The sequence below is a fragment of the Anabas testudineus genome, chromosome 1 (assembly GCF_900324465.2).
Source record: "Anabas testudineus chromosome 1, fAnaTes1.2, whole genome shotgun sequence".
Lineage (NCBI taxonomy): Eukaryota > Metazoa > Chordata > Actinopteri > Anabantiformes > Anabantidae > Anabas > Anabas testudineus.
Window position 1 is genome coordinate 15,449,064 of NC_046610.1, and position 17,682 is coordinate 15,466,745.

The 17,682-nt window shown below is 43.7% G+C and overlaps 1 protein-coding gene across 1 annotated transcript in view; it reads right to left on the reverse strand.

The window, feature by feature from the left end:
- The window catches only part of usp43a (ubiquitin specific peptidase 43a), a 74,418-nt gene extending 57,412 nt beyond the window's left edge, over positions 1 to 17,006 (reverse strand). Inside the window, exons 1-2 of the mRNA XM_026360673.1 lie at positions 15,835 to 17,006; positions 7,648 to 7,809 (exon numbers count right to left, since the gene is read on the reverse strand). Of these exons, the coding sequence (XP_026216458.1) occupies positions 7,648 to 7,809; positions 15,835 to 16,476 (804 nt within the window). The 5' untranslated portion in view covers positions 16,477 to 17,006. The remainder of the gene's footprint in view (positions 1 to 7,647; positions 7,810 to 15,834) is intronic.
- Positions 17,007 to 17,682: the final 676 nt, after the last annotated feature.

Below are 17,682 nucleotides of genomic sequence, written 5' to 3' on the forward strand. Positions count from 1 at the left end.
ATACCTGAATCCATAGATCTAATTTTACACTTTCCATGCAGTATACGTCATCATTAAATGGGCTATGTTAATTCAACAGCCAACAGGGATTTTACCAAAGCAGCTCAATGTAGGCTGCAGTTAGCAATAAGTAATTATGGAGTGCAAAAACTGGGACGGGTAAAAATATACTTATCACCATCTACAGAAGTGGACTTAACCCGTCATTGTCTAAATGCCAAACTAACTCATTCGTAGATGATTCCGGTGATTTTCTATACTGACGAATTGATCTGACCAAAGTGCTGTCTAGATATACACAATTCAATTCTGCAAAGAGCAGCAGTTTTAGGAATATTAGCTGAGCTTTCACAAAATTAACAGTGCATATTATCTGTGACCCAGCTGAAAATGACCTGTCGGTTCATCACTGTAATTCTGAGACCTTTTCTAATGACAATTACAGAAGTCATTTAACCATCCAGCCCTACTCTTGGTATACTTTCAATATGCACTGGGCTAATCCCTCGGGAAACCTAGACTTCTCTTCCACCTCTTCAATTGCCGTTCTAATGAAAAGGATATAAAATTTTGGAATGTGACAGTCATTAAATTCAACATTTGCGCAGGGCTCTGTCTGTAAAAGCTCCTATTTTATGCTCAGAATGTAAGAGCTGAATTCTGCAGTATTTATAGTACGAGTTCAACTTTCATTAACTTCCCATAGTCCTCAATTCACCCTAATCTTCATTAGCAGAACCTCTCTGCAAACTCCCCTCAACCCTTTCTACTTTTTCTGTCGGCGTGTCTTTCACTCTCATTCCCCCTCTCTCTCTTGCTCTGTCTCTCTTGGTATGGACAGAAGTTTATCTTTTAGATGTTCTTGAACTATTTAAAGGACATCCTTTGAAAAATTAATGTATTTAATTAAATGTTTTACAAAAAAATGCCGTGAATATTCCATTCGCATCGTAGGACCCATTAAAATTCTTCTGCAGTGAACTCCCACCTGCAGTTTGGTGGCAGCGCGTGCATCATGTGGCCACCTTGAGTTTCAGTGCTGTAGTTAACAGTGTGTTTGTGTAAGCTGTCAGGGGATCTGAAGGCATGGACACAAATGTAAAAAAACATCTTAATCTACTATGATTTTCATCCTGATCTCTTCTATCTGCTGTCACGCCTGCACATACACAAGCAGAGAGGACATTCGTAGAACTTATGAATCTCCTCAGTGTCTCTCTCTTTCGCTCTGTGCAACAGTTTTGTCCCCTGAGAGCATGTTTAATTTCTCATTACATCCGGCAGCATGGCACTTCAGTCGCAGCAAAACTCTGTAAGGCTGATCCACAGCTGGGTGGGTGAGGGGGTCCCTTCTCCAGATTGCTCAGCTCACAAGGTCTGGCTACTCTGGTTTCTACTTCCCACTGTGTTACCTAGTACCATGTCTCGAAATGCCGTGCATGATTTCTGTGACTTCTTCTGCAGGACTGCACAGGTCTGTCCAGAGTTTTAGCAGTCACTGAAAACTTTTTTTGATGCTGGCATGATTTCAAGTGAATTAATCTAAGCTTTGAAGGCACGTTTAGAATATTTTGAACTGTTATGTAAAGAGCCTGAGAAACCTTTGCGTGGTAACAACATTTGTCTGTGTCATTTCATGCAGCCTGGGAAGATTCTGCAGGAATCATCATGCTTGACAGGTTAGGTTTAAGTTTTCTTGTTAACAATTAGTTTTTGTTTGTTGGTTGTTTTGGGAGCTGGACTGAAATCAACACTGTTGTTGTTTTTTTCCAGAAGCACATCTTCTGTGATAACTGAATTCACTTTGCAGTCTAACTGTACGAGGCTAGCAGGAGAAAGTGGCAGTTTACAACTGTGGCTTCCTGATGCTTCGGGTTTGCTCTCATTTGGAGCAGACATTGGGGTTCAAACACACCCACAGAACATGTTGAAATACAAATACAAAGATCTTCTGGCTTCTCACAACCTCTCACAGAACACACCAGGCTCCCTCTATAACTATTCTCACCTAGATTACTGCTCTGAGGTTTTATATCTTTGCCAGCCAGTCGAGTTGTAGTTTACATGCATGTCTGGACTCTTCTAGTCAGTCCACCCATGAGTCCAAGTGGACATTTGAGCTAGATGTAATGAGATTATCTCAGACATTGGGTTGACGACAATGACATGTTCATATCTCCCTCTTATGCTCTGAATTTTTCAACCTTTGTCTTTTTCTTTTAATTGAATTCAATACATTTCTAAAGAGATAAGACCAAGTGAGAGAGGGAAAAGTAGATGTGGACGTAAATCAAGGTTGAACAGCGGAAAGATGTCTCAATTCTCAGGTTTCTAAGCAAGCAGGAGCATCAACTTATAGGTAGTGTCTATGGCATCAATTCAGAGCTAACTCAAAGGAATACCAAAGAGCTGTCAGATCAACTTCATTCACAAGGAAAAAAAAAACAGCAGAGTCAGCAACTTTTTTTCATCTCAATACAGACAGCAACACAAACCCCATCAAGGCCTTCAAATTATATCTCTTTCTAGAGATTGCAGAGTTGCAGGGAATGGATGGGGGGAGGGAGTGTGACAGAGGATGAGAAGGGCTGCTCGCTCATTCATCCTGCACTAGCTGATAGATCGAGACATTACGTCAGGAAAGAGGCTTAAAAAAAGACACTTGAACAGGCAAACTGAATTATGAATGAAGCTGTGGCAAGAAAGAGAAGGCAGGCTATATGTTAGGAAATATTTCAAAAAGCCGAGATTTCCATCAGAAGTTTCCTTCTCCCACCTCCTGCGTAAATCCTATAAGAGTGGTACGAGAGCACGGGGTTATCTGGCCCTGTCCTCTCTGGCCAGACTGCTTCCCTCTGATAAGTTGGAGAAAATCTATAAAGTCCTCTCTATAAGTCCTTTTAGAAGTGCTGAAATGAACGCTGCTGTTGCACAATTAGTCAACAAATGGTAGCATAGTAAACAACATGCTTTATGATGTATTTTCCAACATGAACCTTTTCCCCCCATTTCCTGCAACAGTCACCTTTGAGAAACACATCAAAATGAAAGATGTGTCACAAAAAAAAAAAACTTAAGGATGTCTCTTTCAAAAACCATCTCTTCCCCCCTCTCTGTCAGGAGGAATCAGTGGCATCTCAGAAGCGTCACATGCAGTTAAAATCGGTTTGCTGGCGGAGGTGAAGTGTACGGTGGTGGCTGTGGCAAGGGTTACGCTCTTTTGATGCAAGATGTGTGAGATTTGAGAGCAAGAGCAGAGACGGGATCTGAGCACTGAAGGGTGAGGGCAACCAAACGGTAACTGGTAACTGAATGCTTCACAACAGAAGGGCCTGGATGTGACACAAACATCAGAGGTGGTGGCAGTAAATGTTTTCTGGTGGTCACTTTTCCCATCCTCCAGTCATTCTCTGGTCCAGGAGAGTCTTTGAGCCTCGTCCACCTATATACCTAAGTTTTTAATACATTTATTTTGTAGTTTTTGGTAAAATAAGCAGGGGAGGTCATGGTTTTAAACTGCATTACCTTTGGATTAAAACACATTATTGTTTTTGTCTAATAAGGAGATGGATGTGATCTCAGAGTGCTGATGACTGTTGATAGCCACACAAGATCGAGGACCCGTCAACTTTTCTCCATCACCTGTCAGCTGAATCCTCTCATTAAACAACATCAACGCTCTGCACGAAGAGAACATGAATCTACATTGCATGGAGAGTTGACGAACTCACTCATTCTGTTGCTGTTTATACAGTAGGTAGTATTAGTATCTGACTGATTACCACATTCACTGACCCGATTTCAAAGCCTGTACTGTTGCCTCCAGGACCAGGGGATTTTTCTCCTCCACCCATTACAGTCGATCCTCTTGGGGCAAAAGGCCAACCACCATTGACATTTAAAATAGAATAATGCATAATAATGCTTTGGCACTGGTGTTACGCTGGCAAACCTATCTCACTACTGTCCATACGAGGGAGACGGATGGGTTTTTAAATGCACTTGCTCTTAATCCCACTCATGGAGAGCCTGGGGCAAAATGTAACTGTTCTCATTCAAAGAACACTGGGAAATGTATGCCACTCTCTGAATATTAAATGTGATTCATTGGGCCGAGCCATTTTTCTCACCAAATATCGGCACAGTTTAGCCAATCTTCCCCAGATTTTGAGCCCTTGGGGGAGAATGTAATGCACCAGTTCAGAGTGTAATTTTGACCTGTAATATCATTTAATATCTGCTATAGCAGCAGCAGCCTTGTTCTGCACTGCAACTAGTAGGTTGAGAAAAAGCCTTTCTCTAACTATTCTTTCCACTTTTCAACACTTGGTGGAAGAAAAAAGCTTGCAATCTGGCAAACAATCAGTCAATGCACATGACACTAATCTTTTCTTTTCTGCACATTCTTATTTTTTGTACAACCCCAATTCCAAAAACCTCGGGAAGCTTCGTAAAATCTACAGAAAAACAGAATACCAAGATTTGAAAATCAAATAAATGCATATTTTATTCAAAATCAAACTTAGAAAACATATCAAAAGTTTAAACTCAGAAAATTTACCAAGTTGGGACGGAGGCTGGAAAAGTAAGTCGCACTAACAAGGAGGAGCTGGAAGAAGATTTTGCAACTATTTAGTTGGTTATATACCTTAAACAAGGCCTCGCATATCAGGACAATGCTGAACCAAATATTGGATCTATGGTGGAAGTATGGCTTCACCTGCAGTCAAGACCTTTCACCTGATTTACAACATATATTAGTATTTTTAACATAAAAAACAACACAGAAGACTCGTTTTTAAACATTTGACCCGTTTTTATGTTATTTTGTGAACAACATATAGCTTTATGAGATTTGCAAATCGTTAAATTCTCATTTTTACACAGCATCCCAACTTTTTTTGTTATTGGGGTTGTATTTTTATAAGAAAAGCAGTGGAGAAGATGATCTGAGATGCTTCTACTGGCTGGTGTGGAATGCTGCTGCTGTGGAGCCAGTGAAGCAAAACCAAGCGACTTTAGCGAGGTCCCGCTGTAAGCAGGATTAACATTGTTGAGCTGCCTTTGTGTGTGTGTGTGTGTGTGTGTGTGTGTGTTCACAGTCTTGGGTTATATTACTTGGTTGGCTCTGTTAAACTGGTCACACTACTCAAACAGTAGGTGTGCTGCCCAAACGAGGTTTGTAGCACTACTGGACCCAATTACATGACACACAATAACACAAATCCACTTATTTCCAAATGTATGTATTTTACATAATGCACTACAACAAGCTTATATTTAACAGTACAATCTAAAAACAGTCCAATATAACAGTTCTTACCAGCATTACATACATTTACATAGACGTTAGGCTGCATGAATGGACCCTGTGTCTCTTTCAGTCCAGCAAATGGGAATCAAATAAATCGATAAATACACTACACCATCCATTTTCTAAACCATTTAGCTTTTTCAGGCTCACAAGAGGGCCGACACTTATCCCAGCATGCACTGAGTGAGAGGCAGGATACAGCCTGGACTGCTACTCAGTCTGACTAGCAACAGCACAATCATGTGAGTTTACTCAGGCTCATGTAGTAATCTCCACATGCAGCGACACCCACTGCACATACACATATACCTCACATCTTGTAGTTATTACCAGGACAAGTTATTCCAACTATATTTCCTACAATGAATCATTGGAGTGAGATGCATGTGACTTTACCAGAAGAGCAACCCCATATGTTTGCGATTTAAAAAGCCTAACTACAATGTGTAGTAAAAATGTGAAACACAAAAGTGAAACTTTCTTTTAGAGGATGTCATTACACCTGTTCCCTGAGAATTTCAGCACATCTCCAGAGAATAACTCTGTGATGTTGGGAATAAAAATCAGACCATAATAATTTCACAAGATTAGGAGGCTGTCAGAAAATGGGACAGAGGAAGGTAACGCTCATGTTACAAGGAGAAATGCAGAAGCTTGTAAACACAGTGGGTTAAATTACACATCGTAGAGTCAGTTAGACAGCATTTTTCCTGGGGGGGGTGAAGATGTACAAGATGTCACATTTTGTGGGTTTCAGTCTTCTCTAGCTGTGCAAAATATTACATATATAAAATATCAAGCTGGTTAATTTGATAAGGAGGAATGAGAAGTCTATATACAGCAGTGATGATGACAGGCTCAGGTGCCTTTCAGTCAATGTCTGTGAAAAGGATAGGGACAATGTTGACACTGTTACATTTCTGTCCTCTCAACATGACCTGTATCATCCTACTGTAGATGTTTCCTGGGCTCCAGTGACAGACAAACCAATCAAAGTCACCTACGTTGTGCGTGTCCTCCTGTCCTCCCAAAAAACACCAGTGGTTATGTGGAGGGATCTATAGCCTTCTTCCTCTTCCTAGCCCAGGTAACTAATCACTAATAATGTTTCTCCAGTGTATCCAGAAGGGTCAACATAACATTAGGGAACTATTCTTCAGCACCAGGGTTTGACAAAGACAGAATGAGGAAGAGAGCAAGCAAGAAGGAGCACATATATATCAATATACATCAAAGAGACGCATGCAATATCCAAAGCTGACGTTCCAAGATTTTCAGTAGTATAAGCATGAGCGCTTTCAGCTATATGAGTAAAATCAATTTGCGAGAAAGGGGACAAGCATTTCATTTCCAAATATCCTGGTGTGAAAAAGTCTTCTCTGCCTCGTAGCTGCAGTGGAGGAAAGCCGGCTTTATGATACCATGATTCACTGGCAGCCTAATGAGCTCCACAGCCTTAAGCTCTTTATGTGGCGTATAGGCCCCCTCTATTAGTGGTGCTGTCAGAGAAGGGCAGCTGGGCATTGGGTGGCAGCACAGTGACAATTCAGTCCACAACATTTACTAACAGGGCTGAAGGGTCATTGGCTGGAAGCGCAGCACGGCGGCAGAACCAGCAGCGCTGCCACAAACTCCAACTCGACTGGGAAACAGGGTGATACTTAGCAAATGTAATTAAACAAAAGGTGGCTGTTACAATGGGACTTCATTTCAGTATTTTATATTGTGATGTTCACACAAACACACACACATGCAAACGCACCTAGGTTTTACTGACTAGTCCGAAGAAGCATGAAATAAAATGTGCATAAGCACTAGAGAACTGTTTCTCTGCCACAGTCAGACAGCAATCACAGATGGGTTTGACTTATTGTGATGTGTGTGTCCTTCACTCCCTCACACTGTGTCACATCCAGCATTGGCTAATTTCCAAGTGAGAGCTTGCAAGGTGAACATCCCACATCAGATCAAGGACTCCGTCAAATTGTGTCTGTCTCCTGCTCGCGTTTAAAAAGCACGGGGAGCGGCTGTCAGAGCAAGAACTGGCTCCACCATGGCGGGAGGTTGTTTAAGTAGAAAGTCTGCTACTGGCAGCAGACAAAGATGAGACAGAGACAGAGAGCGTGAAGGACTAAAGAGGACGAGATTCATGCGGTGACAACTCCTACACCTGAAGATTTAGTCAGGTGTCATACTAAGGTGATAGTAAAATGTCAATACAAACCGTAGTATGTGCATATAAGCAAGCTTCAAGGTTTATCACTGATCACACGTCACATTTTAAGACAGTTGTGGCAACAGCAGTGATACAAACCACTGATTTAGTGACTTACCTTGGTGTTGGCTTTGGTCTTGCTGCTGCTGCTACTGTTGCTGTTGTTGTTGGGGCTGCTGTTGGCATCTTCATGAACTCTGTCCAGAAGCCAGAGGAGGAACTCGAGGGCATCATGCTGAGAATTTCCTCGAAACTGAGAGCCATATTTAGCCACGATGCTCTGAAGAGAGAAGGGATATCATCATTTATCTGTCACTTTAGGTGATTTCAGAAGTTATTAAATACTGCCATCCTTTCCTGACAAAATGAGGTCATGATCACACTGAACACAGGAATCTGTCATTTGTGAGTTAGAGTTGTTTCAGCTCGGAGCGCTCAGGAGGGAGATGACAAAAAAAAAAGAGACATTTCTCTCATCGCAGATTTATTTATTTAGAAACATCTGAAATGATTTGGCCATTATGAGACCGTGTTATAAAATGATTCACAAGTCATTTTGAAAATGACACTATGTTGGGAAATAAAATTGTCTGTTCTGTGTATAGTGTTTATTCTGACCTCGTACCGCAGCAGGCGTAAAGTAAATCAGGAAGAATTAACATGAGAAGCAAAAAGGGCTGAGAGAACAGCCGTGTGTGTGTGTGTGTGTGTGTGTGTTTAGCGATTAAACAGACCAAGAGTGAAAAAGAAACTCAACACCTTGTATCTCGACACTACTATGCCATGACTAAACTTCATGATATAATTACACAGAGCCACATTTACACCAATCTTAAAACAAACCACAACTCTGGAAAAACCAAGAGCTGACTGGCGACAAGCTGTCCTAAATCTTTACAAAGCCTTTTATGAATTTGGGTGGTTAAATAATGTAATCAGATTGCTATTTTTGGCTGCATAACCACAACATTAAGCAAAACAAGATACATCACTAATTGGGAGCTATTTGCGTTACCCAATATTATCTTAAGAATTTAAACACATATGCTGTATACTAAAGGATGACTCATGCAAAAGATATCCGAAACCTGACAGCTGTTAGTAGAAAAACAGCCGGTTTGTCTAACTTGATTATGAGGAAGGAGTTACGGAGAAAATTACAGACAAAACCAACAGCAGAATTAACACATAGAGAGGGTACTTCTACCTCTCTGTGTGTGACTGACAGGCTCCAGACTCTGCTCCACACCTCATTAAAAATCACCGCATCATACCTGCAGTATCCCAGTATCTAAATATAAACACAGTGGCGAGCCCCCACCCTTCTCTACCTGACAGCCACAGCCCACTAATGAGCTTCATCACTATGATGAAGCACTGACAGCGAATGGAGGGATGAGGGACAGATGGAGAGAGAGAGAGGGGGGAGCCGTGGTGTAAGGGAGGGAAGCTGGCACAGTTTCAACAGACCTGTGGATGTTTTTCTGTCTCCCCATCAAAAGTATGGCGCGGTTGTGGCTGGCTCAGACACGAAAAGTGAGAAAACACGGACAGCACGGTCTCTCAAAAGCTACCGATGAAATAAGTGGGACGAACACAAAGAATAGGCGGACGGAGAGTTTCCAAGGTTACAAGAACCTGGTGGTTTCAGGATGGGGCCTTCCTTCGGGGGAGGGGATAACTTCTTTGCTGGCGTCTCCTCTGCTGTTTTCCCTCCACTTCTCTCTCAGTTTGAATATGCGTACGTGAGTGTCACAGCTGAGAAGAGTAGTTTTGCTCATCTCTTTGATATCGTGTTTACAGTGCTGTCTCTCCGAGCGCATCCTGTGAAATTTGCCACAGTCTCAAAGGCACTTAAAAAGATTTGGCAAAGTGGCAAAGTTGTATTCCCAAGCATCGAGTTCTTTTTTTTTTTTAATTGATTTCTTGTAAAGGGAGAAATGATTGAATATTCTTGAGGCCGAGGAAGGCTGGAGATACAAAGGAAGGAGCAATAGTAAGTAAAGTTGAATTCCTCTGCAAACACCAGCGGTGCTCCAAGCTGACCTGAGCACATCTCTGTTGGGATCTAAAGTGTTTGTTGAGCAAACGCTCCAGAGCTTGTCAAGCAGGGCATAAAGGTGGGAGGACAGGTCAATCTGGAGGAATGTTAAAGTTGTTGTAAGAACTATCGATCAGTCAAGACTGAGGAGCTGATTCTCAGTCTGCACCCCGTGCTCCAGTGTGGCGGGTTTAGACTTAATGCAACCTTTGTTTCATTTATTCATTTAAGTCCAAATGATATAATAAAGACACAGTTATATTCTTATTATTTGGAATAAAACTATATAATCAACGACTCTGAGCCATCTCCACCTAGAAAAAGGCAGCAAAGCACAAGTCAAGATAAAGACAACCAAATGACAAAAGACAGCCTGCGGGGGTCACGACCTCGCAGCAGGGGCTGAGCTCCGGCAATCTGCCACTCTTCAACGCCCAGATGTCAGACAGCATCACGCGGAGAAAAAAAGTTTGATCTGGTTCAACGTTTTTTTGTTTTCTGCAACAGAACAACAACAAGCGAGGATGTGCGCTGCGTTGCCAAGCATCCGTTGTACAGTGGTACAGTCCTGTCTGTGAGAGTCACAAATACTGTGCTATGTTGTGGCATCAAATAGGCTTTTTTTTTTTTTTCTTAACCACAACAGGACTTCCCATATCTTATTTCATCGTGTCTTCCCTGCTCTCAGACCTCCCGTTTTGTTTTTGTCTGCATTACAACACGGTGTATATGAAAGGACTTTTAGGGTCCTATCGTAGCTACGTTTGCTTCATCTCACACCATTACCCCCTCGCCCGCCCCCGCATCCATCTCTCTGCTCCGTAAACACTGATAGCTCAGAGCGGTGGAAGGGCTGGAATTTACTATAAACAAACCTCGAACAAATTACCCTCCTCTCTCTCTCTCTCTCTCTCTCTCTCTCTCCCTAAAAAAAACATTTACATCACCTCATGTCATTGGAGCGCAGCCTGCCAAACAGGCCTGGATACATACTAGATGCTAGTAGATAGATACTGACAAATTTGGGCAGGGCACAACCTTGAAAGGAACTGCATAAAGTGCACACGCGCTTCATCTCCACATCCCCACTCTCCACCCACAGGTGCGGTTGGAATGAGGCGAGATAGAATTTGTCATTACTGGCTGCTCCATTTGCTATTTCATTTTTCAGTGGCCTGATGTTGCCGGCTCACCTCTGCTGTCAGAGCAGACCGGGCGCAGGGCAGTCATCACTTACAGCCTCCACTTACACCACCCTCTCTCCCTCCATGCGGTGTTTCATCTATCCCCTCTCTCTCTCACGCGCACACACACACACGCATACACACGGCCTCACTGTCCTCTTTGGGGTTTTTTTTTTCCTCTCTTTTACTGTATCGTGTTTGTTTTTCTCTTCTCTATTATATGTGAAACATTCCCTCCACTAATCAGTCCCAGCTGAGCTCTAGCCAGCGCAACTGTCTCCAGAAAACACACACACACACACACACACACACACACACACACACACACACAGAGAGATGAGCCTCTCTGTGCAGCCTGGCACCTGTCCTTTCCTGCTTCTTACTCCTCTCATCCTTTTAAGCCAAAATTAAAGCCTACTTCCTCATGTGTCATCTGGTTTCACCTCCAGAGCAGCACAGAACTGGCAGATATTCGGATGACAATTCTCAATGCTGCGTGACGTAATCAGACCTATAGTTTCTCTGCAACACTGAGAAGCTTGGATATCTGGTGCCAGCAAGTCAGCACTGAGCAAAGCCTGCGCGTCGCGTCCACAGATGCGCCCCATAGATTTACAGGTGATCGGGAAAAAAGTAGGACGGATGTGATTCAATGGAAATGACCACCTCAGAATGGTTTACAGCCCCCTGGGCTTAGCTGGGAAAGAAACTGATACTCAGCTGAGGCTGTAAATACACTACTGTGAGCACAACTGAGTCCAGGAAGCTGTTTCTGTCATGCTATGATAACGTGGGGAAGTCAGACCAGATTTTGCCGCACTCCAGAACTGCAAAGAGTGATGTATTCCCATGGCTTCCTAAACCATGTCATTACAGCTTGGTACATAAATCATGGGAGGGATAATAAAGCTTCTGGAAAATGGTCTTGTATTGTAGTGCTTACACAGATACGGCACAGGCACACTTACACACTTGTGTTCCTTTATTGCCTTTTGTCACAGCAGTGTAGGTATAATGGAGTACGCTTCACTACACGAGTCCACCCAACATATGGTGGCTCTGTTGGCATGTCCAAGTGGTCAATCTCTTGTTTTATATGAATGAGATGTAGTGTTTGAAGCATTATTACTTCACATTCACGTCAAGACTTGTCTGTAAAATGCCCTCATAACGATATCAATGTACTGTGTGCAACAACTACAATTAAATCTTCTAGTTTCTGCATTAGAAACTGCTAATATATCTACTGCACTGAATAAATGCTGCAATCGCGCCGAGTAAGAGTCAGCCCCACTGTGTAATATCAGCACAAATTGTCCAGGTGGTGCATATCCCCAATGCTACGTGTATGTGTGTGTCTGCCTACACACACTTTATACATCTGCAGTGAGAATAAGCGTGGTACTCGAAGGAGTGCACAGACGGGAAAAGACAAACCATCAGTCTCACTGCCCTATACCTCACTGTCACACACCTCCTGCTCTCCCAGAACAAACATAACTACCCAACACACCGGGCTTTGCCTTTTACGACTGAGCTCCGCTGGCCTCACAGAGCTACATTCTGCCAGGAGTAAAAAGATGAAGCCTCACTACAGCTTTCAAACGCAGTAACTGTGTTTGTTAAATCCTTTAGGTCATGATTGTAGAGCAGTAAGAAACTAATTCATCAAGTCGTCAAGTTAAACTGATGCAGACAACTTTTGGGCCAACCAATAAAAGAACACTTCACTTCATATCTCCAGATTTTTCATCAAATGTGCAGCGAGGCGGTTATGGCAATTTTGACCTTTAAATGCAGCATCTTCATTAGTTTGATCACTGTCATTTGTAAGCATGACTGCTTTTGGAATTAAATTCCTTTAAACATTATAGAACGGTGCAGAATTTTTAAAAGTAGATATAGGAGGTCACACATGAAGTAAAGCAGTACATGGTATATATCGTATACCACATACTGGTACAGTATATAGAACTTTTACTCTCTTAGAAAACAAAGAAAAAGTTGTTTTTTCCAGTTTCAAGTCAGAAAAATGTACCAATTGAAATGAAGACTTAACTCCCTGCTTTATCTCCGCGACACGCCTGAGGTCATTTCGGTATCTTCAGTGGGGAGTTTGTGACTTCTACTGACAGGCTCATGAAACCAAAACAAACAAGTTAGAAAAAAGTACTGGTCTGAGAGAAAAGTTAAAGCCAGTGTCTCCCTCTGAGTGTGGACGCATTTGGCCATAATGAGCAGTTGTCAGGTTTGTCCTTTTTTTTTTTTCGATGATGGATTAAAGGTCCTTCCGAGGATCACGGGGACAGGAGGTAGACTATAGCTTTGTTTACCGGCAACGTCCCTCCTTCCCTCTCACTTTCCCTTCCTTTCTCCTTCTGAGTGCACACCATCGAAGGCATCTCAGCAGGGGGCCTCCTCCTGTTCCAGGCTGAATGCACTTGCCACAGTAAACACCCTTTCTCTTGCTTCACACTGAGATGAGCAGATAGTCACAAATTATTGTGTCGATGCGACAAACTGAGGCGAGAACGGCAGAGTGAAGGACATGTTTTCTGTTTTTAGTTTTTTATTGCTGCCCACTTTAATGAGAGATATTGGGGGCGATTAGATATTAGATGTTCAATTCAAGCTATTTTTCAATATTTTCCTTCAGCAGGCGGCATTGTAATGACAGCCATCAGCCACCACATTTAACTTATTCTAACACTTACTGTAAACTGTAAAGCAAGGTAAAGTAAGAATAATGTGCTGCCAAAGTTTAGCAGCAATATTTACAGCTGTACTGCGTCTTTAAACCAAAATGCCATAATCAACTAATCAATCACCATGTTGTGCACACTGTAAACAAGATAACTGTAAAGCATATCAAGTCGGATTCATATCCTTATTCCTACTAGACTTTGCCTGATTTCATGTTTTACTCATCACAAACTTTAAGAAAGTAGAGTGAGGCAGCATGCGACAGGAGTTTTAATACGCTCTTAAATCTTACATGCAGGCAGGTGCTCAGCCTCCGTAACATCATGGCTCCTTGTATTATTCAGATCAAAATAGCATCAACCTCTCCCTCTGTATTCACCGTCGTTCTCTCTCACTCTCAACACGCATTATTCATTTATTACTAACTTGTGCTGGTAGGTGCAGCATCCGCAGCGACTGTCATGAATATTAACCTTTTCTATTATAAATGATTCGCCACTCTGTCTTCCCAAGTGTGAGCCTGTGTGACTGCGTATGCTTTCATGCACGTGTTGCATATCCCCTCTCCTAAAACTATCCCAGACTGTGCATGCAACAGAGTAGTTGAGTAGTCGCTGAGCACTTCTGCTGCTATCATTCAATAAGCCCAGAAGGAAGGCCGGGGGTTCACCTGTCTCACAACAGCCAAGCGTGACTACAGCATCCAGAAGACTTCTATGACCACTAGTTGAGTTTTGCCCTAATATTTGATGGTTATTAGTACAAATGCATGGGTTTATGGTCATTTAAATATGTGTATAAATGAGACAGGGAATGCTTTGAATTCCCCATCAGTGCACAGGAAATGAGGACAAATGTCTGGAATGCTGGGCAGGTGAGTCATGTCGAGATTCTGCGTCTTGTGTGTGTAATCAGTAACCACACCGGCGTACACACAACAACCTAATTTAACCTGGTAAACTCACATGAGGCGAAGTGGAAATTGCACACTCAGGCTGACTGCTGCTCTGTGAGACTCATTCAGTCATGTGTACACCTGGTGTGTTTGTTCATATACTTGTTATGCAAATATAGACTGTAATTGTCCACAAAATCAACAAAAACTGACATGCAGTATGCCAGCTGTGTGGGTCAGCGCACTACTGAGTAGCAGCGAGGCACATGACGTACGCGTCGCACTCTGACTGTGTGCTGAGGCAAATAAATGTTACAAGCTGGTGACTAGGGAGGATCCTAGGGCAGAACCTAGACTAAAAAACAATAACATGTCTTTATCCAGGGCTGTAATAACCTGTACAGTACAAATTTCCTGTGCCCCAGAGGCTCCTATTGGCCCCATCACCCCCTCACACTGTGCATGTCTACTCCAAGTACCCACGCAGCACACACAGCAGTTCCAGCACTTTTCTTACTGTGGAATAATACCTAGTCACAGGTTTGCTGTGTGTTAATTACTTTGGCCTAATTAGATTTAAACACCTCAAGGAGCTATGATTGGGGTTTTATTGTGTTTTGGTAGAGTACATCACACACCTACTCTGGTAACACAATAACTGCATGTCAAGACAACAACCAAGACTTGGACATGAAGTCTGGTTACTCCCTGTACATCTGCATGAGACAGCTATGGTGAAACGGGTGAATCTGTTGGAAGGATGACCTGCAGCAGCAGCACAGCCATCAATCAGGCTTTTATGATAGAGTGGGTGCCACTTTGAATGAAAAGCATGTTATCCCACTTGGAGTTTGCCAAATGACTATAGATCTATATCTTCTACCATCTTAATAATGACGGGTGGTGGTGGCAGCATACTATGAGGTGTGGGGAGGGTCATGACGGAGAGAAAGGTCCCAACTGAGAGATAATTGAACGCAGCCAAATACAGACATGTCCTAGAATAAAAGCTGCCCCGGAGTGCATGTGACCCGATACTGAGGTGATCATCTTTCAGCGGTGACGCAAAGCATCCACTCAAGACAGCACTGGTGTGACTTTGGGAATAAGTCTCTGATTGTCCTTAAGTGGCCCAGCCAGAGAGACCGGCTGACGGCAGAGCACGTCCAACCTGATGGTGCTGGAGAGGATCAGTCGGGAAGAATGGGAGAAAAGTGCCCAAATCCAGGTTTAGGAATCTTTTCCATCTCTACAAACTCATGTGTGACTGCGCTCAGACTAATACTTCCAGGATCAAATTATCGGAAACTTATTGGAAAGTAGTGTAACTCTTTCAAACCATGCCACGCCCCCTCTGGTCACACCTGTCCTGTCCGCTGAGGTAAAGCTTTGACCAACACAGTCACACACACACACACACACACACAACTTAAATAACCAGAACAAAGCCATAAATGAGTGAGTCAAAACCGATCCTCTTGCCTTGAAGTCCACAGACAGCTGCGGGGTGTACTCCAGCGTCCACAGCGCTCGAACCAGCGACGCGAGCTGCTCCGTCACCTCTCCCCGGGCGGTCTGCGGCTCCTCGGCTCTCACCTCCCCGTTCACCCTCCCGTGGCACAGATCGGGCTTGTACTGCTCCAGCCCGAGGTACTCGGCCAGCAGGTCCGTGTTGCTGAGGCACTGGACCACGGCGTTCATGAAGCAGGTGTTGCCGTGGTTCTTGAGCCCCAGCACGCCGGGCGTCTTGTCTCCGTAGCACCACGACAGCCTCTCCTTCACCGAGCCGTGAGGCGCGGACGCCGCGGAGCTCTTCTTCTTCGCCGTCCCCTCTCTGGAAACCTGCGAGCAGTCGTCTTTGAAACTGCCCGACGCGCTTTGGCCGAAGCCGCCGTCGTCGTCCTCCGCGTCCGGCGGATCGGCGTCGCCAAAGTGCGCCAAAGTGCCCAAAGTTTTGAGGATCCTTCCCATGAAATTCCCGAAAGATCGCAGCGATTTCCTCCTGACAAACCTCCCCGTCTTGTATTTCTTCTCCTTTCGCGTCGTCGCTTTGGGTTTCATGGCTTGTTTCCTGTCCTTGTGCTCCTTGCGGCTCTCCATGACTTCAGAGGAATGAGAGGACATGAAACGGGCTGTGGAGACGCACCTGTCTGCCAGGCTGTCTGCCCCCTCCTCCTCCTCCTCCGCCTCCTCCTCCTCCTCTTCCCGTATCTCAACAAGCCTCAGCACTGAGGTGGCACCAACTCGGTGCCGATAAGGCACATGGGTACTGGTCTCACCCCGCTGACATCCCTGCTAATTCAGCAGTCCGTGCGTCTCGATTGGCGACGCTTGCTCCAGGAAACTACAGAGACGAGTTGCTTCGCTCCCTGCACATCACAGGTTCATTTACACTTCCTCGTCGACGGCTCTCAGTGCTGGATCATGCGCCTGGCGGTCTTTTACTCTCTCACCACTCTTCAGCTCTCCCTCCTGTCTGTGTGCGGAGGATCCCCGTCTGATTCCTGACCACTGGACGTGCATCTAACTGACCTGGATTAGATCACTGCACAACCTCTGCTGTGATCGTTGATCACAACAGAGAGGAGTAAAATGCACCGTGAGTAGGAATCACACGCTGCTGCTGTGCTGGCAAGGATCATAAAACTTCACAGGTCTTGTTTATTATGCTGGAAACAAGGAAGTTGATCCCTAGAATACAGGTGTCAAACACTGTAGCCTAAACCTGCCCCCTGGAGGACCCATCAGCACATCACCTGTCCCAGTGTGTTTATGAAGTGTGTGTGAGTGTGTGTGTGTGAGTGTGTGAGTGTGACAGTCACACAGCAGGAACTGTGGGACAAGACAATAGTGCTACACACAACAAACACATCAAATAAAGGCAATTAAACAGCAATAAATAAAGTTTAGTCACTTAATCACTACAGATTCAAAACATGTAGACCAAATATAAGAAGTGATAAAAGTTATATATCACCATTTCTGTCATTCTATAAAAAATGTTTAACATTATTTACTTTATTTATTGGTTTGATGATCAAAGACAACATTTAGGCTCAATATAAATGGTGCTTTATGTACTCTGTAAGATGTAGGTTCAGTTCTGAGACGTAAATAACCATGTTGAACAGTCATTTTTAGCTGAGAGCGGCTGAGAGTTGGCTTTCCGGCAGATTGTGTAATCCCAAGGAGCTACGAGAACCACAGATTAGCCACTGAAGACATTTATATAAACATCCATCATTTATCTAAACGCCTTCATAGGAGAAGAGAAGCGGTGTGACTACACGAGAGATCAGCCGGAGAACTGATCTAGAAGCTTCACCTGGA